Source organism: Primulina tabacum, chromosome 7 (genome assembly GCF_025594145.1).
Source record: "Primulina tabacum isolate GXHZ01 chromosome 7, ASM2559414v2, whole genome shotgun sequence".
Lineage (NCBI taxonomy): Eukaryota > Viridiplantae > Streptophyta > Magnoliopsida > Lamiales > Gesneriaceae > Primulina > Primulina tabacum.
Window position 1 is genome coordinate 37,363,071 of NC_134556.1, and position 24,689 is coordinate 37,387,759.

The window sequence follows — 24,689 nt, forward strand, 5'->3', positions numbered from 1 at the left end:
CATGCAAACAATAATATATATTTTTCTTATTATTAGAATAATTTATTTTAAAAAATTTGTTTTGTTTTTTTTAATATTTTGACATGTAATCCAGAACTACGTAGAAAATTGTTTTAACATTTTTTAAACAATAAACATCTTCTAAATTCTCACAGTTTCAAAAATTTCTTTTTTTTTTCTTAGTTTGTTTTTCTAATATATGTGTAAGGTATTTGTTATATTTTTTAATATTGAAATTATATTGTTTTTGTACTATTTCTTATAATAATTTTCATTTATTTCTGGTTTTAATATTGTTAATTGATTTTATCACAAATTTCATATCAATTTTGAAAAGATAATTTCAGTAATTAATTTTTCGTAATTGTATTATTTGTGAGTATGGTGTAACAATAGTAATTGTTATATAAATAATAGTTGCATTTATTAATATAATTATAATGTTGTTGGCTTCTATTATACTAATAATTATAATTTTTTTAAATATTTTATATTTAATAATAATCACGATATAATAATAATAATAGTAATAATAATTAGACAACTAATAATAAGCAGAAGTTTGTGATTTTTAAATTTTTTTCAATATTATTATTGAAAAATAATTATATTATTTAAATATACAAAATTGTATTTAATATGACAGATGAGTTAATATTAGCGTAATTAATACATATGAAAAATTAAAATATTTAATCACTTTTATAAAAAAATCTATAAATACGACAAATAATTGAAATTATTTTGTTTTTGTAATATTTTTTTAACAATTTTAATTTTTTTCTGGTTTTAATATTGTTCATTTATTTTATCACAAATTTCATATAAATTTGAAAAGATAATTTCAGTAATTAATTTTTCGTAATTGTATTATTTGTAATTGGTATAACAATAGTAATTGTTATATTAATAACAGTTTCATGTATTAATATAATTATAATGTTGTTGGCTTGCATTATACTAATAATTATAGTTTTGTTAAATATTATATATTTAATAATAATCATGATATAACAACAATAAATAGTAATAATAATTAGACAACTAATAATAAACAGAAGTTTGTGATTTGTAACTTTTTTTTAATATTATTATTTAAAAACAATTATATTATTTAAATATACAAAATTGTGAATTTTTTCAAATTAAATTCCGTAATTTATAACACGCACAAAAGATGAATTCAAGATGAACCGCCACATATTCATATTGCACTAGATTCAAAAGATTTTTTTTTTTATTTTTCAAAATAAAAAATTGTATTTAAATTTTAATTTAAAAATTATTGAATCCGGTACAATCTGACATGGATTCTTATTCCGGATTTTGATAGATTTGTAAAACATTTCAAATTGTTATATTTTTATATATATTTTTTCTTTTTATATTATTTTAATAAAAAAGCCCCATATCAAATGTAAAAGGACAAATATGTAGGACTTCAATACAATTTCACATCGTAAATTTTACACGATAATTTTTACAAAAATCTCTATAGATATTTTTCAACCGTTGGTATTTCTTGAGTAGGTCTCTTGTGAGACGGTCTCACGAATCTTTATCCGTGAGATGAGTCAACACTATCGATATTCACAATAAAAGTAATACTCTTAGCATAAAAAATAATATTTTTTCATGTATGACCCAAATAAGAGATTTGTGAAAGCATAAAAAATAATATTTTTTCATGTATGACCCAAATAAGAGATTTGTTTCACAACTCACCCAAGTTTTGTTTTTTTTTCTTTTGCTCAATATGTAGGCCGATTTAGTGTTTTTAGAATAAATATTCGAGCTGAATATTATTTTTTGGCTTTTCCGAATATAAAGCTTGAAACTGAATTTCATTGCATATCAAATGAGATTGTTTATAAAAAATATCCATTATTATGATAAATACGGTGGATTGAATGTCTAAAAAAATTTGACGTAATTCCGAATACAAATACAAATCCATTATTATGACAAAGAAAAACAAGGCAGCAGGAAATTACGGTAAAATTTCAACTCATCCTTTATAAAGATTCACTGTGAAATATTAATCAAGCTGTAATATGATCAGTTTGTTTTAAACACAACTAGAAGTTGAAGCACTATTGGCTCACTCACATTTTTCATATTTCAGTCAAATATTCGGAGTGTCTATACCAAATATAGAAGATTCACACGTCCAAAGTAATCCCAAAAATCACGTACTATTTTCTCAACAGAAATCAAGATTTATAGCGACGCAAAGACTTCTTTTCTTTTGCTTGGATATTCTCATGTATGTATATTAGTCAAGGGAATTCCTCAAAACTTTAATCTTCACTTGCTTTTCTGAGATGGGATGGTCATGGAATTGCACCACAATGGTGGCAATGGGGATTGTGGTGATGGGATTTCTATTTCATGGCTGTTTCGCCTTTCCGCCGGAGGATCTGGTGGTGATATTGCCTGGTCAGCCAGTGGTAAAGTTCAGGCAATATGCAGGGTATGTGGATTTGGATTTGAAGAAAGGGAGAAGTTTGTTTTACTACTTTGTGGAAGCTCAGGATGATCCTGATCACAAGCCTCTCACTCTTTGGCTCAATGGAGGTGATATTTATAACATTTTCTTGGTGAATACTTAATGTTTTCTTTCGGTCCATATATATATTTATATTTGATAATTAACTGCGTAAGTTAGAAAAGAAGAAGGTTTTTTTTTTGTGTTGCTTGAATGGAGTGATTTGCTCATATTGCAACATTTTCGCTTGTCCCTTGTTTAAATAATAGCTCTTGTTTTTTAGTTTCATCTTAATCTTTGAAAGGCATCTGTGTTCTGCTCGTGTTTTCAGGCCCTGGTTGTTCATCCATCGGAGGAGGTGCCTTCACAGAATTAGGCCCCTTCTTTCCTACAGGAGATGGCCGAGGCCTTCGAATAAATTCAAAATCTTGGAATAAAGGTTAATACCACCCTTTTTTCTCATCCAAACATGTGGAAATCAGGCAAGTCTCATTTTCTTACAAGTTTTCTTCCTTCCTATGTAGCATCAAATCTTCTGTTCGTGGAGTCTCCAGCCGGCGTGGGATGGTCATATTCAAATACAAGCTCGGACTACACCTGTGGAGATGCATCCACAGGTAAATTTCTGCTACAAAAGAGAGCATACAAACACGATACATGCCTGAACGTTGTAGAATTTCGTGTTTACTATTGATGAGTTTGTTTGTTAATTTGGGTGAATGAAAATCCCATTTTCTTGATTTATGACAGCTTCGGATATGCGTACTTTCATGCTGGGATGGTACAAGAAGTTTCCGACGTTTAAAACCCGAGATTTGTTCCTCACCGGAGAAAGTTATGCTGGTACAAAAATTACAGTCTGTATATTAAAGGCATATTTTGAGAATGAATACAGGTATCTGTTTTTTCTGCATAGGGCATTACATTCCTCAATTAGCAGTCGCCCTTCTCGACTACAACGAGCATTCTACCGAGTACAAGTTCCCCATTAAAGGGGTTGCAGTAAGAAATCATATCTCGATCTGAATGCCATTTTAGTACAAATTGTTTTTAGCTTGAGAATTATTGAACTTTTTCCAGATTGGCAATCCACTTCTTAAAATTGATCGTGATATATCATCAACATACGAATTCCTCTGGTCACACGGATTGATCTCAGATGAAACCAGTCTTACCATCACAAATGCCTGTGATTTTGAAGACTACACACTCGATGATCCGCACAATGTATCCAAATCCTGCAACATTGCCATATCTAAAGCCTTCGAGTCTGTTAGTGAATACACAGACAACTACGATGTCATTCTTGATGTGTGCTATCCATCTATTGTAGAGCAAGAACTACGGCTACGAAAAATGGTAACTTAATCTTATATTTTGGTTAAAATTTTATTTTAGGGGTTGACAAATACATGGACGAATAATTGTTTGTGCCATTTGTAGGCTACAAAGATTAGTGTTGGAGTAGATGTGTGCATGAGTTATGAAAGGTTTTTCTACTTTAACCTTCCTGAAGTTCAGAAGGCTCTACATGCAAATCGAACCAATTTACCATATGGATGGTCTATGTGCAGTGAGTAAGTTCACAAAACCTCAATGATCAGTATTAAATTATGGAGGAATCTATATGCACAGTTCAAGCTTTTTCTTCGCCGCTGCAGTTTTTCGATACTGTTTTAGCATTACATAGACTTAAAGCTAGAACAATTAACAGGACTACTGAAAACTTTACTCAAAACAGAAACTATGTATGAACTTAATCATTATTTTCCCTGGAAAGGATTCTGAACTACAATTACGAAGATGGAAACATCAACATGCTACCTTTGCTCAAGAGGATCATTCAGAATCAGATTCCAGTTTGGGTTTACAGGTAAAAAGCATTCATTCGCGTGAAACCGTTATGACATTATTTTCCATAACTTTGTCATAACTTTCAAAATTTTCAGTGGAGATCAAGATTCGGTTATTTCTTTAATTGGCTCCCGGACACTTGTACGTGAACTCGCCGACGATCTGCAGTTCAACATTACAGTCCCATACGGCGCTTGGTTCCATAAAAAACAGGTAAACATCTCATACCTTCTCATATGTTTAGTGCTAAAGGATAAAAAGGGATGTAAGGAGAGCTGAACAGCTCGATCAAAACATAATTTATCGTGCAACTTGCGAAACATATATATGAACGAAGCTCGGGATTGTGCACAGTAGCCATTCTTGAATGACTACCTACTTAAAAATCACAATGTCAACAAAATTACCACATATCACTCTCTTTCTCAATCGATCTTAAAAAGATTCCGACGAACGAGTCGTTTCCAACCTTTTGATCTCGAAAAAGTCCTATTCTGTTCACAGGTGGGAGGTTGGGCAACTGAGTATGGAAATTTGTTAACATTTGCTACTGTAAGAGGAGCAGCACATATGGTACCCTACACGCAGCCTTCAAGGGCTCTGCATCTCTTCAGTTCGTTCGTGCATGGCCGGAGATTGCCTAACAACACACGTCCTTCCATTGACGATTGAATGATCTCACGTACTGGATTCATTATCTTCTTTCATGTTAAATTTTTTCTTGTAGTTTTGATTCAAGTAGAAAACTAGCCGTGAAATTTGAAAATCTCAACTAGATTTGCCATGCACTTTTTTTTATATTAGTAACGCAAGTACATCATTAATTAGCTAATATAATATTTGATTCGTATGTGCCAAATATTGACTTGAGATATAATTTCAAATTTTTGAATATATAAAAATTTATAATAACAAAAAAAGAAGCGCGTTTAAGAGTTCACACGCTTTTCATATCAAGTGCTGTTTAATTGGGCCCGATAAGTGGGAGTTTCATAGGCCCAATAATATGTAATATAGTAGGGTAATTGGCAAAGAAATCAACATGCCGAATATAACCCTGCAAAAATCAGTCGAACAAAAGTTTAAAAAATATATAAAACCAGGGCAAAAACTTATGTGAAATGGTCTCACGATTGTGAGATAGATTTCTTATTTGAGTCATCCATGAAAAAATATTATTTTTTATGCTAAGAGTTTTACTTTTTATTGTGAATATCGGTAGGGTTGAACCGTCCCACAAGATCGCTTCACAAGAGACGTACTCTAAAACAAAGAACAATTTTACTCTTCGAAGTTTAGGCGGCTTACCCGGTGCTTAACAGGTCTGGATGCAACCCATATTCTCTAGCAAACACAAATGGTACAATCCCTTGGGGAAGAGCTGCCTACAGTACACAAATACCCAAAAATATTGCATATATACATATATATATATATATCAAAAAATTATAAAAAAAATTTTGATACCTGAACTATGGCGGCATGAAGGTGTATTCCTTTAAGCCCGACGGCTAGAGAGGCGGCGGACATAAGGACTGGGCCGCCGATAAATCGGACCACCATGGATATAGCTCCCATCTTTAAGCCACAAGCGATTATTCGAGGTCGGAGTGCCATGAACAACCCTAATATAGTAAAATTTAAATTTTTATCTGTTTTTTTTTTTAAAAAAAATTATTATAAAATATATGGATAGACAACATACCCAAACTAAACATGGCCATCCCAAGCCCTGCATCCGATATGATTTTGATCGAGTATTTCACCACACTCGGCATTCCCACATTCCATCTGTTTATGTCAACTCCAACAAGATTAGTCATTTCATTCAAAACTTCCCCAATTTCTTTTTTGATTCGCAAAATAAGTAACCTAAAAAATTTGGTGAAAAAAAGACATAAAATTCCGAGTCAAATGTGATAATTTTTTGTGTAAGAAAATTATCATACAGTACAGCTAATCAATGATGCTATGTGTATATTTGATTTCATGATATTAAATAAGAAGAGTTTTGATATGGTGAGCATTCGTCATGAACACTTATGTGAGTGAGGTGACGTACATTTATTTGATTTACAAAACACCACTAGGTGTATGCATGGTTCAGATTTTTCAGGTACTCACCTTTAAAAAAAAAAACTTAGATTTTCTCATTTTGTGGCTAAAATCACTTATGATTTAAAAAAATATAAACAAACTATCTTTCTACGTCATCCAAGAACAAGTTTATAGATTTTTTTTTTTTGGAAAAAATTTATTCGGGTTCTCGGATACCCGATAGGGTCGTTCTATCCGAACCCGACGAATAACTCGATTTACCCAAAATAATGCACCCGGTCTGGTAACCCAATTCGATTGCCCACTCTTAAACATCGATGTTCACATAGATGTTCATGATAGATGCTCACCGTATCAAGATCTCGGAATATAGAGGGACAACCAAACTTGAATTTTCATACAAGAAAAGTAGAAATTAAATAGACTTACTTAAATGAGATGAGAGACCACAGAAGGCCTAAAACACTGGAATAGGTATTTGGGTTACGCGAAAGCTTCCTTCCCACCACGATCAATATATGTCTTAGCATAACCACAGCACGTGGCAGCTCCTGATTGGCCGTCTCACCTTTCATATCAGATCCCTCTTCCACTGGAATCTTTATGCAGTCTCTAAAGCTAAGATCTTTATCTGAAAATAAACAATAATAATAATAATAATAATAATAATAATAATAATAATAATATAATTATTATTCCAACTTTTTTATTTTGATATAATTAAAATTTTGTAAATAATCATATTGTGTGGGCCAAACCATAAAGATGGAGTGGGAATATTATTACTATTACGACCATTACAACTTAAATTCAAATGATTAATGATAAAACATATAAAGTATCAAATCCTAATTCGAACTCACGTGCTTCCTTGTAATAATAATGTCATCCATTACCAAAACTACAATGCTCATCCCCAACAACAACATAATAATGTCATCCATTACCAAAACTACAATGCTCATCCCCAACAACAACATAAAACACTAGGAAAGGCGATAAAATATATATAGACATCCCCACGAATTTTTATTAACGGTATTTTCGAAGTTTATTTATACTTCTTTTTTTGTCTAAAAGCGAGAAAATGCCAACTTTGGATCGGTTTTAATCAGACGGACTATTCCATTTTTTTAATGAATTTATGGGTTTATTATTTTCCAGATATAAGTGAAAAGGTAACACAAAAATTAATGGTATAAAAGAAAAAGGGGGAAAGAAAAAGTGTTGGAGTTTTAACTTTAAATTGGATTGTGCGGGTTAAAGCGTTGAAAATGCATAGTTATTATGAGAAAAGACCCAAGTGAAAGTGAGTCGCAAAAGTTGGATGTTGAAAGATGAGAAAAGATCAATGATTGCTACAAAATTCGAAAAGCATAGTTATTATTCATTTCTAAAATAATTGTTTTTTTAAAAAATATGTCCCTTAATTAAGTAATAATTACTAATCTTCCTTATTCCCTTCCTATATTAGTCTTTATACACTTAAGGAGACTCAACACATATCAAATTAGCATATGTCGTTGTGATTTTCGCTTTTTCATATTATACTGTTTTTTTGTTAAGTTCGACCTCATAAAGTTGAATTTTTTTGCGGTTTTCGCATTTTTGTGCTAAAATAACTTACTTTCTCATCTTATAATCTAAATTATAGATGCGTAATTATATATAAAAAAAAAATTAGGTCATGTTGACTGGATTTTTTTTTTTTTTTTTTTTTGAATATGTGATTGGAATTTATGATATCAAGACCCTACAGAAGCCTGCCATGCATCTGCATGCATTGTCTCACGCCTATGTTTCCCGATTCTTTTTCGTAAATTTCGGTAAAAACAGAATCCAATTCAAGCTATCGCTAAATCCAAACGGAATCTTGCAAGAAATATACACTGACAGGCGCAATAATTTACATAAACATTCAGACGTACCTCCGATGTTAACATCACCTCTGGACCCCTCTGATGGTGACTCCAACAGGATTTTCACCACCGGTGATGGCTGCCGGGAAACCTTCCCCGATGCGGGGCTCGTGGCGGTGGAATCCATTTCGTTGAAGCTCGAGGCTCTGGGGGTGGGATGGAGGGAATATGCATCAGAAGAAGCGTAACCCGAGACCCTCGGGCTGAAGGGTCGGAACCCGAGACCGAACTCGTGGGGTGTGTTGATGGAGAATATCTCGGCGTTGGAGAGATTGGAGGCACGTGGGGTAGCCCCCATGGAGGATGATGGTGGTGCGGAGGATGTGGACCGTCGGATGCGGACACGGATAATGCGTCCGGTGTCGTCGATCTCGGAGTCGGTGAGGAGTGGGTTCCGGCCGTCGAGGGAGATCACGTCATTGTCGACGTCGAATTTGGTTACGGCGGCGGCGATTCCGCCGGGGTACTGGGTTTGTATTAGTATAATTGCGGCTCGGTACTCAAAGAGGAAGAGTAGTAGTGTGTACCTGCAAATTTCATTTTTTAATTTGCAAACATTGGGAAGAAATTAAAATATGTCATTAATTAAGATACCCAAATTGATTTAGTTTCAGGTTTTAAGAAACAATCCAAACTTAAATTTAAAAGTGAAATGCATTTAATTTCCGCAATTAAACTTTTTGCATAATATTTAAATTCACTTTCTACCTTTCTGGGGTTGCGCAAATGCTTCCAAACAAATGGGAATTGGCTCTTTGTTTATACTAGTTACTCTGCACACTGATCTTTTTTATTATTATCGATTAACTAAAGTGAAATTTGATAAATTATGGAGGGACTAAATTGATATTTGAATTGTTGAAATAAAAAAAAAAATAAAAAGGTGCGTTGAAATTGAAAAAAAAACAAAAAACAAAATTGTAATATTAGTATTATATAAGAGTAAAATTGAAAGATTGTGTGTTGAAATTGAAAAAAAAAAAACAAAAAACAAAAGTGTAATATTAGTATCATATAAGGGTAAAATTGGAAGAAAAAGATGGTGTCTTCTCTAGGTATTTATTATCATGTCCTCACACTTGATAATATAGTATAGATATCTTGAAGACACAAACACACATTTCAAATTTTCAATATATATAAATTCATGGATTTTATCAAGACTAAGGTTTATTTTTTATTCAGATAATACTTCATCAAGAGTGTTGAACAATTCAGCATTACATTAATGTCACACTAGCATCACATAAAAAATACTAAAATTACAAACAAATAAAAAAATAGTGGATTTAAACTGAAATTTTACCAATACGGAAAATCAAAATCGCAAAAAACAAAATAAAGAATATATATCTCATAAATCTTGAGTCATGCAATTCCAAGAACAAAATATATGAAAATATAAATCGACACTTATAACAATATACGTACCAAATAAGACATTGAAGCACAACCAGTTGAACCATGATGCTCTGTGTGAACTCCCCGTACATGGCTCTAAGCAAAGGTATCCCCATAACCAATGTATTTGGCAAAGTTGAAACCGAGAAAATAGTAATCAGCCACTCCAGTTTCCCTCTAAAAATGCACCAAACTGACAGCAAAACAAGCACAGAAAACTTAGAAATGGTGTCCGCCAATATGAACTTGGTGTCCATTTCATAAGGGTTGTTCTGTGATATGAAATGAAACGATAGAACAGGAACCGCGAAAATCGCTACGAATCGGTTGATGCCGGAGCATTGCTCCGGTGAGAATATGTTGCAAAATTTTACTGATATGTAGGCCACAAGCATTGCGAAGTAGAGAGGCACCATGGCACACATCACCTTGTAGAAATCATCTGTTCTAATCATTTTACATATATATATATATATATATATATATATATATATATATATATATATATATTTGTTTGTGTAGTGAATGTGTGTGTGTTCTTAGGCTTCTTATATAGAAAGTTGTGTGGTGACGGAAGAGTAAAATTGTGAATTTGGGAGTATTTGGAACCCTTTTCCAATATGATGTTTTTTTAATAATTAAATAAATAAATTGGATTATTTCTCCCAAAAAAGTATATAGGTGGATAAAATAAGGTTTGTGAGATACCTATGATTTTAGCCTTAACAACTTCGTACACTGGTAAATGAAGGGCAGAAGTGTTTTTTTCGGGGCAAAAACTTGTGTGAGATGGTCTCACGGATCGTATTTTGTGATACAGATCTCTTATTTTGGTCATCCATGAAAAATATTTCTTTTTATGCTTAGAGTATTACTTTTTATTGTGAATATCGGTAGGGTTGACCCATCTTACAGATAAAGATTCGTGAGACTGTCTCACAAGAGAACTACTCTTTTTTCGGATGATTGAAAATTAGTTTTGCTGGTTATGTTGTCCGTTGCTTAGTGGTATCATTTTTAATACTAGTAATTAATTGGTAAGTAGTGGTTTAAAAAGTGAATAATTGCAATCCATTGAAAGATTAAAAATTATGATGGAAAATTTCGTTGTTGGGTCAGTGTCTCTATGAAGCACAGTGTTCTGTTTCACGAGAATTGTATAACAAATGGGCAATGTGCTTACACATATATAAATAATAGAGCAAAAGTGTACGTGACACATTGGTGTAACGCCTTAATTTGCTCGTGCACATGTGTTGGAAAAGTCCATTTCTCCGCCTCTTATCATGTATGGGGGCCGACCAGCTGGGGTCGCTCTAGATCAATTGATTCGCACAAACTCGTCTCGCATATGCATGTACTGAAACGAAAGACATATCTACCAGTAGAAAAAAACATGGAAATGGTAATTGAAAATACAATTTGAAAGAAAATATTCATAGATTTGGAACCATGATGGGTTTTTTGCATTCACTTCTTCTGTATTTAGTGTGTAACATTTACCTCTCTTATATTTACCACTTTTGTACTTAATACGAGAACTAAAAGTCAAATACATAAATATTAAGGGCCGTAAATGCAAAAATCTCATTAACCCAATGGAAATAACTTTCAGGAAAGGATAGTTTTTTTATAAGAAAATGGTAAAAATTGTGGAGATGCATGAATTAGGTCGAGTGTTGGGAAATAAGGGGCAAGAAATGTCCATACATGGTAAAGAGACAATATGAAAGTGTAAGGACAATCAATGTAGGCGTGCAATGGGCCCACCTCCACGCATGCGCCGGCCCATCACTTTTCTGTTTTGTCCCATTCTCCTGCGCTTTTTGTCTTCCTACTTGCATTTCTTCACTTAAAACACCTAATTAATGTTAGGTTTTGATACAAGGATTGGATTTGTGGAGGATTAAAAATAACATTGAACCAAAACCAGATCGAACCAATTTTTGAGAAACTCTTCCAATGACCATTTGGCAGATCACACAGAGAAAAAAAATGCAAAAAATGAGCGAGCTACCTTTTTTGTTGTTGGCTTGTGAAATTGTCACAGGCCAACTTTATAGATACTGAAAAGCAAGACTGTAAATGCCATCAAACGTTTAGGGTGTCACGTGTAAAATACACAAAACTATAAAGTATAACCACCAGAAAATTAATAAAACGAGAATGTAATGAAATGAAATGATTTGATTTGATAAGTGCACAAAGGATTGGGGTTTGTGTTACAGGAGAAGGACGCAAAACACCAAAATTAATGCTACAAACGTATGAATTATCAAATAAATACAAATGAAGTATAAGGGACATCCTATTGAATACCAATCCGAACTGCTGCAAGCTTAACTGGTTATTCTTGTTCAGCTACATTCCCTACGACATAGTGTACCAAGTAAAAGAAAAATAATCACTGAAACCTGGCCAAGTCATCTTACATAAAGGCATTTCTCTTGGTTGCTTTAAACATTCCAATCCAATGCTCTTCACAATAGCTTCGACAATCGGATAGTAACTGTGAAAATAACAGTGTTACTGCCCAAATTCATGCTTCGAGATTATTATACTTACTGTCACGTCTGAACAAGCTTTGCCAAAATGGCCATATCTAGAATTTTGACATCAAGCGTGTCGTCAATTTTTACGATTCCATCCGTGCCATCAATACCAATGAGCTTCCCAGTGGCTCCACGATGTGCACCACCCATGATCCTTATCTTCTCAGCCTTCCTTGGTGCCACAATCTCTATTTCGTTAGGAAAAGCATTGATAGATTCCCCATTGCTTTTTGATCCGAGAGCCACTCTACATGAGCCATCCTGAAAGACAATAAGATGGACAATGACAAAATGGATTCAGTTTCCGTTCTTGAAAGATATCAATTAACATACCCTTCATATAAAAGATATATATATACATGTATATGTTCTAGCAAGTACCACACGCTGATGTGATTTAAAAAATGGTACTACTTGATACCTGACTTGATTTTTTTTTGGTCAAGTCAATAAAATATATTTACTCAATCAAAATCTATATAAATACAGTGGGCATACCCAGACCAAATAATATGGAAGCCGATACAGAATAATCTGCTAACATCTACAATGTTTTGGACAAAAGACAAATCTTGAACGAAATAGAGACAGTATTAGTGGTTTCAAAATCTAAGCGCAAACCATCGTTCAAGTAAGTCAAGTAACAGGTTCTATCACACAGATCTTGGGGGAATATAATAAGATCGTCACATCCAATTCATCATCTAACCCGTTTCGATCAATTACACATGACATGATATTTGATCATTTAAGGAAGCGACTTGTCAGCAAGTAACAGAATGGCCTGAAAAATACATTATTAATGAAAAGTTAGTCCAGGTAGCCTACTTAAAATTGGTAGGTAATAAGTATTTTCGGGCAGTTGGTGGGTAGTAAGTATTTTTGGGTATATAAGTGGTCAGGGCCTCATGCTCACACCCAGTTAGCCCATGCTGCAGAAACAGCCAATGGCTACTTTGGATAATAACAAAATCGCCATTCTCATGTACCTTAGATTTCTTTTCTCGAACCAACAATTACCAATGTAGATTGTCAGTCATGAACATGTAGAGAGAAGAAACTACAAAGATCGAAAGAAATATACCGGAAGTACATCTCTTATAACTCCCACGACAGCATCATCACCAGGTCTGCGGATGTTGACCAGAATATCTGGCAAGAACCAAGGACCTTCATTGTCAGCACCTGCAACAAGAAAATATTGCAAAATAAAACATCATGTCATAACGAACTAGTAGAGAATCTTAAACAGAGTTCTGATAAGGAATACCATATGGATGTGTGTAGATGATCTAATAAGATGGGGAGACAAACCTACTACTGGCGACATCATATCCAAGCAACCACTGCCAGGTGTCATTGGTTGTCCACCCGGTGTACCTGGTAAATATGCCGAACTCGGTGTCATCGGTGGCTGTCCACCAGGGGTAGACGGCAAGTATGGACTTGGAGCATTTGCTGAAAAATTCGTGCATTTTTTCGTAATTAAAATCTGACGCATGTAAAACCCAAAGGAATGTAAAAGAATTTGAGATACCGTAGGCAGAACTGTTCTCCCTAGGAGTGCCAGCATCATTATAACTGCCACTTTGATTCGTCCACCCTGATCCAGGTGTTGGAGCTTCATAAGCTCGTGATGGAGGACTACCCGGCTGAATAATAACAAGTTCATTGATACCATATAACACAATGAAACTATTTCGAAGTAATAATTATAACTTGAGAAAGTTACCTGATATTGTGGACTAGTTCCCCAAGATCCAGGATTTCCATCTTCCCAGTTGTCCCTAAATTTTGTCATTAAAATTCTATGAACTTCACATCAATAGCATCAAAGCTTCTAATTACCATTGAGAGGTGCAAGGCATTGGAGCAATGACCGGGGAGAGTGCATTGGTTCCAGACTTTTAATGACTTTTATGGAGTTTATAAATCTAAAAGTATTCAATCTATATTTTTATATAATCTATAAAAGTTTCCTAATAATCCATGAAATTTTTTGTAGATTTTGAAAAGGTATTGTGGTAATCAAACTTGACTTTTAAAAACTCTACAAAACTCCATAGATAATCGATATGTCAATAACGACCTCATGATATTTTATTAAGTACAAGAATTAAAACGTAAGTCACAACAATAAAATATCAAATAATGTCTTTGATTCAACCTAAAGAGTTAGATGTACATTTAATTGGAAAATATCCTAAGCTCAAATACTCATTTTCATTTCTATTAAAAATAATATCAACACAAACATTAAACTTTCATTTTTTTTTTTGAGTTTCAGTCAAAAAATCTCGTAAAAATTAAAACTATATTTATTAAAAAATATGATAAAAGTTTATTGCGATGCAAAACAAAAAAATTTATAATTTTTTGTTGGGCTATAAATTGAAAAAAAATAATATTTTTAATAAGTAAAATTTAAATTTTTATTAATTATCATATAAATATTTGATGTTCAGTTATTTTATAATCTATATCTTAATTTTGATTATAAGTAAAAATTCTTGCAAATGATGGTGAATAAAAAAAAGCTATAATACTTGAATGAATATATATACACACACACATATAGATATACGTGTGATTTATAAATAGTTTAAAGTTTATCAACACATATATATAAGAATAACTATAAAAATTAAATATATTAAAATTATATAAAATTACACTAATTGCAATTATTTTAACACACTTATTATTTATTTTCAGCTACAAATAATTGTCTTGTTTATTTTTTTTGTTAAAACATATTGTCAAAAACAAAATTGATATATTTTTTATACAAAACATTATTTAAAATAAATGAATTATTTTAACTTTGTTTATTTATTAATATTGAAAAATATTGTTAAGTATTTTAAAAATATTAATTAATTACATAAACATGTTGAATTGACTTGAATAATTGAAGTTTAATTGTAATAAATTTAGTACCTACTTATTTATTGTCTTTTGTAAATTAAATCAATAAATTAAAAAATATTGATATTGAGAGATAAAAATATTTTAAATAAATAAAATTTTTTCACGACCAACCGTTAATACAAAAAAATTAAAAAAATATCAAGATTATAAATTACCAAATCCATAAGGTTCTATGAAAAAGTTAACAAATATCATTAAAAATCATGCAAAATAAAGCTACAAGATTAAATGAAAATTTTTAGAAATCTGTGAGATGCAAAAGTCGGTAGAAATCTATAACCCTACAAAATATGTTATTTAAAAAAATCAGTTAATCTATCAACTCCACAAAAGTCTGTTATTTAAAAAAAGTCAGCAAATCTCTGCGACGAATGCACACCCCTAAATGTCATGAATTCAGAAGGAGCGCGCATGTTGATTTCAATTTAAAATAGGACCAATCCAAGCATCGTAGCACATAAATGATATCCTTCAACAATCAGATTCGGACGTAGACCACAACACAATCGTAGGAGTTGCCTTATTCGATCGATTCAGAACATATTTTCTTTAAGAAAAAACAAATCTATGGCCAGACATTTCTATTGTATGTTAAGTGAAACAATAAACTCGCAGAAAATTCCAAGTACAGTGCTAATTATACACATATAATTGGATCTTGAATCAGATACATACCTTGGTGGACTCATAGGTGTATAAGGATTCCATGCTCTGTCACGCATAGGTGTCCTCATACCGTCATGGATGGGAGTTGCTGCATTAAATTAAAAAGACCAAAAGGTATCAGGTAATCTCTTCCATACACCAAAATAATAAGAGTCCTGAGATAAACAAAACAGCAAATTTTACCTCCAGAATCTCTCATTGGAGTCATATAAGGATGAAGTGGAGTTCGAGAAGGATGCATTGGGGTTTCACTACCCATTCCATATCTAGATGTTTCCCTGCTAAATGACAACAGAAGAAATGACAACAATAATGAAGATCAACAACATTACCAACAATAGAAATAATCATAATGCAAGTAAATCAGACCTATAAGGTGTTGAAACATTCACGTTGTCAGAAATATAACTTCGATCAACTGCATAAGAATTTGATATCAGTAATAATCAAACATAATCAGATTTACAGAAATATTCTTCCAGATAATGGGTAACTTGCCTGTGACAACCTTCATTTGTGATTCTAATTCAACCCGAACCATGGAACCTTTAACTTCTACGACACGACCTTTGCATCCCTTATAATGGCCCAAACGAATTTTAATTACAGCTCCTGCCAAGGAATCATGACCCCTTCCACCTCCATGGCGTCCTCCAACTGTATAATTCAAATTATTGAAAATGAAACACATAATTTAAAAGATGATCGCAATACCCTCACCCAACTAAATAAACAAAAACCCGAAGCTTATTTTTCGTAAGTAGGACAAGAGGTCAATCGCATAGTAATCCCACCCCATCCACCTATGTTTGGGGGAGAGTGGCTGTCTGGCTGCTCCTGGAGCTTTACTTCCCCAACTTTTTCCACAATTAGATCGGGGTGAAGCCCACATGTTTTGATAATTAACCAATCCAAATGTGGTGGCATAGGCACTCCCTACGTTTGGTTAGCACAATTCGGCCTGCTCCATATCAATAGGGCCAGTTCAAAGTATTGTTTCATTGTGACATCGAACCTACTGACAATCTGACATGGTGAGTTGACTTGTCATCCCCTGTAAATTCACAGTTAAAGACCTAAAAAGCCCTCTTGTCCCCATTATGTATCTTCAATTTCCTCTCCCCTCTTACTCTAAAATCCATCAACAACTCTGCCGCACGACTCGTCTGCAAGACATTGCCCATCAGGGAACCTCCATTGGCATTTCTATCGTTAGTGATTATATAAGTGATGCTTATTTAATGGAGATAAAAAAAAAAGATAAATCCCATGACATTCTCAAAATTACTAACATATATTTCTCTACTTTTGAGTGAAACATCGCTTCATGGAGCCTGCCTGAAAAGTGCCGAAAGTACGATGGTTGGGTGGCAGCTACCAGAACTGAGCAGCGGGTTTGCAAATCTTGGTTGCAAAAATTGCTTGAAAAACTCAACATTGTGTTGATGTTCATCAAACCAACAATTTAAACAAAGAAAGCTGCTTTGGGACTTAACTAATGAAACCCTAGTTTTCAATATTGAAGAAGAGTCCGATGCAGAAAAATCAAAACAAATTTTGATTAGAAAGAATAATAAAAATAGAAAATAAGCTAACAAGGGTAAAACTGTACAATCCCATAAAAATAAAATTATTTGTTCATTCATCCGATCAACCAAACAATTTAACAATAATCCCACGTCGTTTCTTAACTTATGAAAACTGTATATACTCGCTTCATTATCCTATCAACCAACTAAATGTAGCCAAAGAGGTCAACAGCAGTTGAAAAGTTAGCTGTGAGAACTATATCAGTAGAAAAGTAATTGGTCTAAAATAGGGAATCACATAGAATAGGTAAAAAAAAGTTCTTCGACCACACCACTTACAATTCATAGGACCACCTCTAGGTGTTCTCATGGGAGATTGGGGAGCACGAGGTGGAGTTCTGAGATGGGAAAATCTCGATGTCAATGCATTACCCTACACCAAGAGCAATTTAGAATGCAGATAACCACAAAGAAAACACCTCAAACGAAACAAGAACTTGAGGTCAGATTGAGATCCATACACTCCTATCTCCATTTGCCCGTGATCCACCAACCATCATGCAAGATTCAGATTTAACACAAATAAAACCAGCATGCTCCAGGTGATGCCGATCATAAACAAACAGGATTCCTTTGTATATATGTTCAACAGGACCCTGTTTCCCCTGGTATAAGAAAAATTAATTGGCATTGGAAAAAAAACCAGGTGAATGACGTTCAAATAAACAATTAAATCCACCGTCAAAAGCTAAACAATATGAGTTGAGCAACATACTCTGCATGGACCCTCCAAAATTTTTACAACATCTTTCACAGACAAAGTGTTCTTGTATCGATCTTTCGCAAAAAGTTTCTTGTCAATCTTGTATTTAATCTCTCTTAACCTCACAAGTGCAACATCAGGCCTCTCTGGGACACCCTTAAGGACCTGACCAGTTGTAAACCAGGTTCAGTATGACCATTTTTATAATCTTTACAGATTAATAATAAAAGCTGATTACCTGAAAAGCCTCGCTCTCAACACGTATGACGACGCCGAAACTATTATCACTGCATGGCCATAATTTTATTAACACCACGAAAGGAAAAATCCAGCAAAATGAAATATGCACAGAAGAAAAAAGCTTACTCAAGCAGAACAAGGTCATGAAGCTCATAATTACCAATCCTGGTAATGCCAGAGGTGACTTCAGAGCTTTCCACAACATTATCCGCAAACACACGGAGCTGAAGTCAGATAATACAATAGCTGAAAAAACAGTGTCAACTTAATAGAAAAAAAAATTTAAAGATGATTGACTCACAAGTTCTTTGGTCGTATCTGAAACTATATTCACAACATGTCCTTCAACAGAAACAACCATCCCAGTCGCGCCTTCTGTAGAACCAGATACAACCTTCACATGATTTCCAGGTTCAAAATACTTGCATAGTTCTTTGTCACTGATAGCAAGAGTTGTCTGGAAAAGAAAAGGGAAAAAAGCACAAGCTTCTTTAATATACAGGATCCACATCCAAACATAACATTTAGAGATATATAAGGTGGGTACAAATCTATCAATTTTACTCACATTAAGGCCTTCTTCACTAGGCTTAATATGAACAGTATCTTCTTCCACTTTTTCCACGCATCCTTTTAGGTTTCTCAGATCCCCCTTGACAATTATAACTCTATCGCCTTTCATGAAATGACCTTTTCTTCTATTGGCAAAAAGCATTGACAAACTGGATGCGTCACCATCCCCAGTTTCACTAGGCTGTCTAAATTTCTCGAGCTCATCAAATGTGGGTTGCACATTAAGAGTGCTGAGCGACTTTAATGACACATTCTTATACAGGAAACCATCTTTAAACATCATTCCTTCAATTTTTTCATAATAGTCTCCAGTAGCAGGATCTCTCTTACGCTCAACACGTATATGCAGTTCTCTGGATTGAAACCAAAATTCAAAATTCATATTACAAAAAGAAAATATAACCACTGACTGGGAAAAAATTAGAACAAAGTAGATTACCGAGCTTCATCAATATTCATAAAACGTGCAGGTGGAGTAAAGGCCTTCTTCTTTGGAACTTCCCTCCCTTCCTAGAAAAAGGCCAACAGGGCTCGTTACACAGATTACATATAAAAACAGTTTTGTTAACAGCACGTAACTCTTGTGAATGATATATCAGTGGAAAAAATAAAAACAATTACATGTAGGATGAGCTCAATAATAACAATCTATAATAAATTTTGAAAAAACAAGAGGGAACACAGACGATTTTATTGGCCAGAGCTTGCAAGTCAATCCTCGGAATTAATTTCACAGTTGCTCTTTGCCGGACGTTGTCAACATCAACAACCTTCCAATTAAAAAGAAACAAAAGTTTCACATCAAATTCTAAAATCACGATGAAAAGATTGACAAAGGGGGAAAAAGGAAAAAAGAAAAAAAAAAGTCCGGCATAAACATACCTTAGCGATATCACCCTTGTAACTTCCTATTTTCATTCTAACCCATTTATCTCTAGAGATATCAATTGCTTTAGTCTCCACAGAAAGCACATCGGTCATCTCTTTAATAGGGACAAGCATTATTCTACTAGGATAAATATTACGCATCCCTTTAACTGCCTATAGCATAATCAAATAGAGAAATTCAAATGAGTAAAATCAGATGAAAATAATCATACCCCACCATGTCAATCAACAATTTAAATCGTGCAAAATTACATGCATCCAAAACAACAAGCAGTTGCATACCTCCCTCACATGGGCTTCCTTGTCTGCCTCGATGTATATATAATTTTTTAGATGATCGAGGGCTATGGCAGATCTAATCTGCAATTCGGACCCTTTGTCAATGCACTTCTGCATTAGGCAAACCGCCACCTCCCTTTCACGACCAATCTATGTTGCAAAAAAATGATACATAATACATTACTGACTGCCGGTAAAAACAGAAAGCCAGCTTACTCATTTAGTTGTTTGAACTGAAATGAATCATCCATTATCATACCGCACATTTCAACATCCAGAGTTTCGGGTCACGAACAGAAGGCAGTATAGATTGCTGTTCTACATCCGATGCCTCCTCTACATATTCCACATTAAGGCTCTTAGCATACCTCTCCTGAATTATTCTCTCCATTTCCTCGACGTCCACTTGCTCATCCTCACGTGAAAGCAGTGGACGCCGATGACTTCGCCTCTCATCTTCATCAGGTATATCAGCTCCAGTGTCGATGAAGTCTATATCATCAGAACAGCACATAATGATACAAAAGCGAGTCAAAAAGATAATCTATTAGTACATGTTCCTCGCTAAAATGTCAAACTCACCGCAAAAAATTTAAGCTATTCAACAAGTTATTAAAGGTGCAATGTAAATGGGCGAAACCATAGGCATAACGAGTCTACCATTTTAGTTCCAAATATTAAGAATTACGCATACAGGAAAACGGAAGCAGAAAAAATATAAACAAAAATTCCTAACCGTCTTCGCCTTCCTCTTCCTCCTCTTCATCATCGCTGTCCACAGCAGCCTCCTCGTCAAAGAACCCCGACGCCGCCTTCCTGTGCCGCTTCCCTCCACGACTACCCGCAGAAACTCCATACTCCTCGTCGTCATCTTCATCTTCCTCATCGTCTTCTTCGGCGTAATCATCTATAAAATCCGATCTGCTTCTTTTTCTTTTGTCCTTCCCACCGCCTCCACCATAATCATCAGCTTCGTCGTACTCCTCGTCACCATCTTCATATTCCTCCTCATCCTCCAGCTCGTCTTCGTAGTCGTTTCTAGGCATCTCAATTGAATTTGTGTGTGAAGAAGTGAATGAATTTGATCGGATTGCACCCTAGCCTAATTGGGGGTGAGAGACAAGACAAATAGTAGGGGATGGAATAGAGAAGTAGTTGGGCCTTCATTCGGATTGGGCCATCGAACTACAGTCTCAATTATATTATAATTTCTGCTGTTAAGATTATAATTAATATTAATATCCTTTTAAATGAGGAAAACAAAAAAAACAAAAACAAATTTACTAGAATTTCTCATTAAAAATTGGGGGTACAGTTGTGGTTATTTTATCGATTTAATTGTATGACTTCATTAATTTAAAAAAAAAAAGACAAAAACTTGTGTGACTGGTCATATTTTGTGAGACAGATCTCTTATTTGGGTCATCCATAAAAAATATTATTTTTTATCGTGAATATCAGTAGAGTTGACTCATCTCACAGATAAATATTCGTAAGACCGTCTTTCAAGATACCTACTCCTAGAATTGAAAGGGGACAAAAGTTTCAAAACTATGTTTAGAAATGATGATGATTATTTTTCCCCTAAATGGTAAATGATAAATGAACCTTTAATATATATCAATTTTTTTATAAAAAAAAAAACTATTCGAATAAATGTTGAAAGTTTATTAATTTTTAGCTTTGAATAAAAATTTAAGCAGAAGTTCAAAAACAAAAAATTATATATAGTTTTTAAATAAATATTTGAAAAAAATAAAATATTAATTTTAGTCATTTATGTAATGTTTTATGATTTTTTGTCATGTATGATTTTTTGAATAAAAATAGACATGTCATTATGCAATGTTAATTAATTTTAGTCATTTCTCCTCAAAATATTATAATTAAATAACCAATATTATTGTTAAATTTTTGCAAGTAGGTGTATGTTAACAATGATATAAGATATTTAGATAAATTATTTTGATAATGACTAAATTGATCAAAATATATAGTTACAGGATTATAATTGATTTATCTAAATATACAAGATTAAAAATGTCACACATTAATACATAAATGATAATCATCCCGCTACTCATGAGGGAAAGTTTGGATGAAGACACAAACTCGCTCGACATTATATCTATTGAATCGAACCTAGCTAGCTAGGATTCTTTTGGTTCTATTTAATGTCCCCTCATCTGTTAACACTTGCGCAACAAACCAGACTCTATATTCTTGAAAATACCTCGTCATACATACAAATATGGAGGACTAATTTTCTTAACTTCGATTTTTTTTTTCCCAAACTACACCATATTTCTTTGCGAGGGACAGTTGAAATGAGTAATATCTTAAAGCACTTCATTTGATGTTTGGAGTTTTTGGTATGTTAGATAATTAGTGTCTTCATAAATATATATACCATGCATGCATGTTCTTGGCTAATTTTCTTGATTTATTTAATTATTTTAGTTTCATATTTATTTATTACATTAACAATGTGTATGGAGCTTAATTAAGAGAACAATAAACTCTTCCCAATTTATATGACAGGAAATGTCACTGGTTTGTTCCTCTTCCTGTCTCAACTGTAAGGCAGTGATTTCTACACCATTTTTATTTTTTGTTCTGTAAATAAATATATTTCTTCGTTGCTAAATTATTATATATCGAAATTAATTAATTGTAGGGTCACGTTTAAGAGAATCGTGGCAAAAAGATCGACTGAGCAATTCTCCGGCGTACCATATGTCTTGACTTTGCTCAACTGCTTGCTTGCATCTTGGTACGTACTTTTTATCAGTAACGCAAAATTATTATAACTTTATTCAAATAAAAGAACTCAAGTTTCATCTTTTTTAGGGGAAAAAAAATGGAAATCTTTGTATAAAATTGTAAATTAACAAGCTTGAACTAAAATCTCTATTTTCATATTTCACACAACACAAGCTAACCTTGAAAGACGAACTACTTCATCGCCTCGCGACGAACCTAGCCCGAGTCATGGTTCGAATTCGTAGCCGGACCATTGTATTGAATCACACGAGTCTTTAAAATGCAATATTTAGAATAAAATAATTTGAATACGTTGAACATTTCTTATCAAACATGCATCCTGATATCACTCATCTTAATCCCGTCTACCCCTGCCAAAAAGAATAAATGGTCATGGATTTGATTTATTAAAATGCATGCATGCATGCAGGTATGGTTTGCCATTTATATCAGAAAACAACACTCTAGTGACTGCAATCAATGGAACCGGCGTTGTGATCGAATCGATAGATACACTCATATTTCTAGCGTTTGCGCCGAAGAAGGATGAGGCCAATATCTTGGGGCTTCTCTTATGCATTCTTGCTGTTTTTTTAACGTTTGCATTGGTCTCCTGTTTCGCCTTCGATTGACGACCCAAAACAAGGAAGAATATGTGTGGATTTGTTGGCACCATATTCTCCATAGCTATGTATGGTAAGAGTGCTCTAGTCATATGATCTAAGCTCGAGGGTTCTCGAAAATGCATCTCATCTTAATCATTTAATTTGTACAGAGGAAGGTGATCAAGACCAAAAGTGTGGAGCACATGCCCTTCCTATTATCACTATTCGTCTTCCTTTGTGGTACCTCTTGGTTCATCTACGGTCTACTTGGAAAGAAAATTTCATAACAGTAAGTTGCTTCAATCAACACTCTGTGCTATGTTATTTAGATCTTTATAAACCCGAGATCTCTCGTCTCGTCTCGTCTCGTCTCCTACTCTAAGATATATTTGGAACTTTTATTGATTCATGATAAGTTATAACAACTTTTGAATTCTACCAAAGAAGAGAAAATAGAAGGGAAAGATAGATATATGATGATTTTGTAAAATCTTTAAATGTACAGTTATCAGAGTCGAACAATTCTAATTAATTTCCAACATAATTTTGTTGAAGTTGTTACCATTTTTTTTGCAGGTGCCGAATGGATTTGGGTGTTTATTAGGAACGATGCAGCTAATTTTATATGCAATTTATTGCAATAAAAAAGATCATGAAGACAAGAAATCTACCGCTAGTGTTTCAGTCGAAACGTGACTTTCCTATTAATGGCATTAATCGGCAGAAGCTATCAAATAATTTTTAACTACTACTTTCGAATTAATGGGAAATCTTATAAAGATGTGGAGTAGATTTCTTGTGAGACGATATCACGAATCTTTATTTGTGAGACAGATCAACCCTACCGATATTCACAATAAAAAGTAATACTCTTAACATAAAAAATTGATGATATGATAGTAACTGCTTAGGAAAAACACAAATTTTTTCTTCCAAATTTAACCTTATATGATACTAATATTACATTTTTTTTTAATTTCAACACACACTTTTATTTTTATTTTATTTTTTTCGACTATTCAAATATCAATTTAGTCGCTCCATAATTTGTCAAATTGTGTACAAAATAATTAGTATAATTTACGATTATGAAAGTATCTCTGTCTGGTTTATTTATTTCTTGCCACATATTTATTTTATTTCGTTTAAATTTTTTTACATAAAAATTATTTATGACATC

General features: G+C 33.4%; 3 protein-coding genes and 1 pseudogene across 5 annotated transcripts; 2 read left to right on the forward strand and 2 right to left on the reverse strand.

Annotated features, from left to right (window-relative positions):
- The first annotated feature begins 2,258 nt into the window (after positions 1 to 2,258).
- LOC142551671 (serine carboxypeptidase-like 42) lies at positions 2,259 to 5,052 on the forward strand. Its single transcript, XM_075661033.1, has 10 exons — positions 2,259 to 2,577; positions 2,820 to 2,927; positions 3,013 to 3,105; positions 3,239 to 3,331; positions 3,405 to 3,490; positions 3,569 to 3,847; positions 3,932 to 4,065; positions 4,269 to 4,361; positions 4,438 to 4,555; positions 4,847 to 5,052. The coding sequence occupies exons 1-10, from the start codon at positions 2,325 to 2,327 to the stop codon at positions 5,012 to 5,014; spliced, it is 1,425 nt and encodes a 474-aa protein (XP_075517148.1). The 5' UTR covers positions 2,259 to 2,324; the 3' UTR covers positions 5,015 to 5,052.
- LOC142551670 (auxin efflux carrier component 6) lies at positions 4,834 to 10,207 on the reverse strand. 3 transcript variants are annotated; one of them, XM_075661032.1, is made up of 7 exons: positions 9,751 to 10,207; positions 8,329 to 8,846; positions 6,830 to 7,031; positions 6,048 to 6,133; positions 5,810 to 5,967; positions 5,651 to 5,727; positions 4,834 to 5,027 (listed from the first exon to the last, which is right to left on the reverse strand). In XM_075661032.1, the coding sequence occupies exons 1-7, from the start codon at positions 10,173 to 10,175 to the stop codon at positions 5,021 to 5,023; spliced, it is 1,473 nt and encodes a 490-aa protein (XP_075517147.1). In that variant the 5' UTR covers positions 10,176 to 10,207; the 3' UTR covers positions 4,834 to 5,020. The 3 variants fall into 3 exon arrangements, 2 of the variants coding, with proteins under 2 accessions (XP_075517147.1, XP_075517146.1); XM_075661031.1 differs by lacking the exon at positions 4,834 to 5,027 and adding an exon at positions 5,274 to 5,399; XR_012821605.1 differs by lacking the exon at positions 6,048 to 6,133 and having other exon boundaries at positions 4,970 to 5,027.
- A 1,678-nt stretch (positions 10,208 to 11,885) lies between these two features.
- On the reverse strand, positions 11,886 to 21,287 carry LOC142551673 (putative transcription elongation factor SPT5 homolog 1). Its single transcript, XM_075661036.1, has 22 exons — positions 20,878 to 21,287; positions 20,401 to 20,633; positions 20,145 to 20,291; positions 19,857 to 20,015; positions 19,661 to 19,744; positions 19,414 to 19,484; positions 18,970 to 19,327; positions 18,703 to 18,858; positions 18,528 to 18,625; positions 18,400 to 18,448; positions 18,174 to 18,326; positions 17,920 to 18,063; positions 17,738 to 17,831; positions 16,368 to 16,526; positions 16,239 to 16,287; positions 16,053 to 16,147; positions 15,879 to 15,957; positions 14,005 to 14,059; positions 13,810 to 13,924; positions 13,587 to 13,730; positions 13,357 to 13,457; positions 11,886 to 12,533 (listed from the first exon to the last, which is right to left on the reverse strand). The coding sequence occupies exons 1-22, from the start codon at positions 21,185 to 21,187 to the stop codon at positions 12,288 to 12,290; spliced, it is 3,099 nt and encodes a 1,032-aa protein (XP_075517151.1). The 5' UTR covers positions 21,188 to 21,287; the 3' UTR covers positions 11,886 to 12,287.
- A 1,388-nt stretch (positions 21,288 to 22,675) lies between these two features.
- LOC142550742 (bidirectional sugar transporter SWEET1-like) lies at positions 22,676 to 23,796 on the forward strand (annotated as a pseudogene).
- Positions 23,797 to 24,689: the final 893 nt, after the last annotated feature.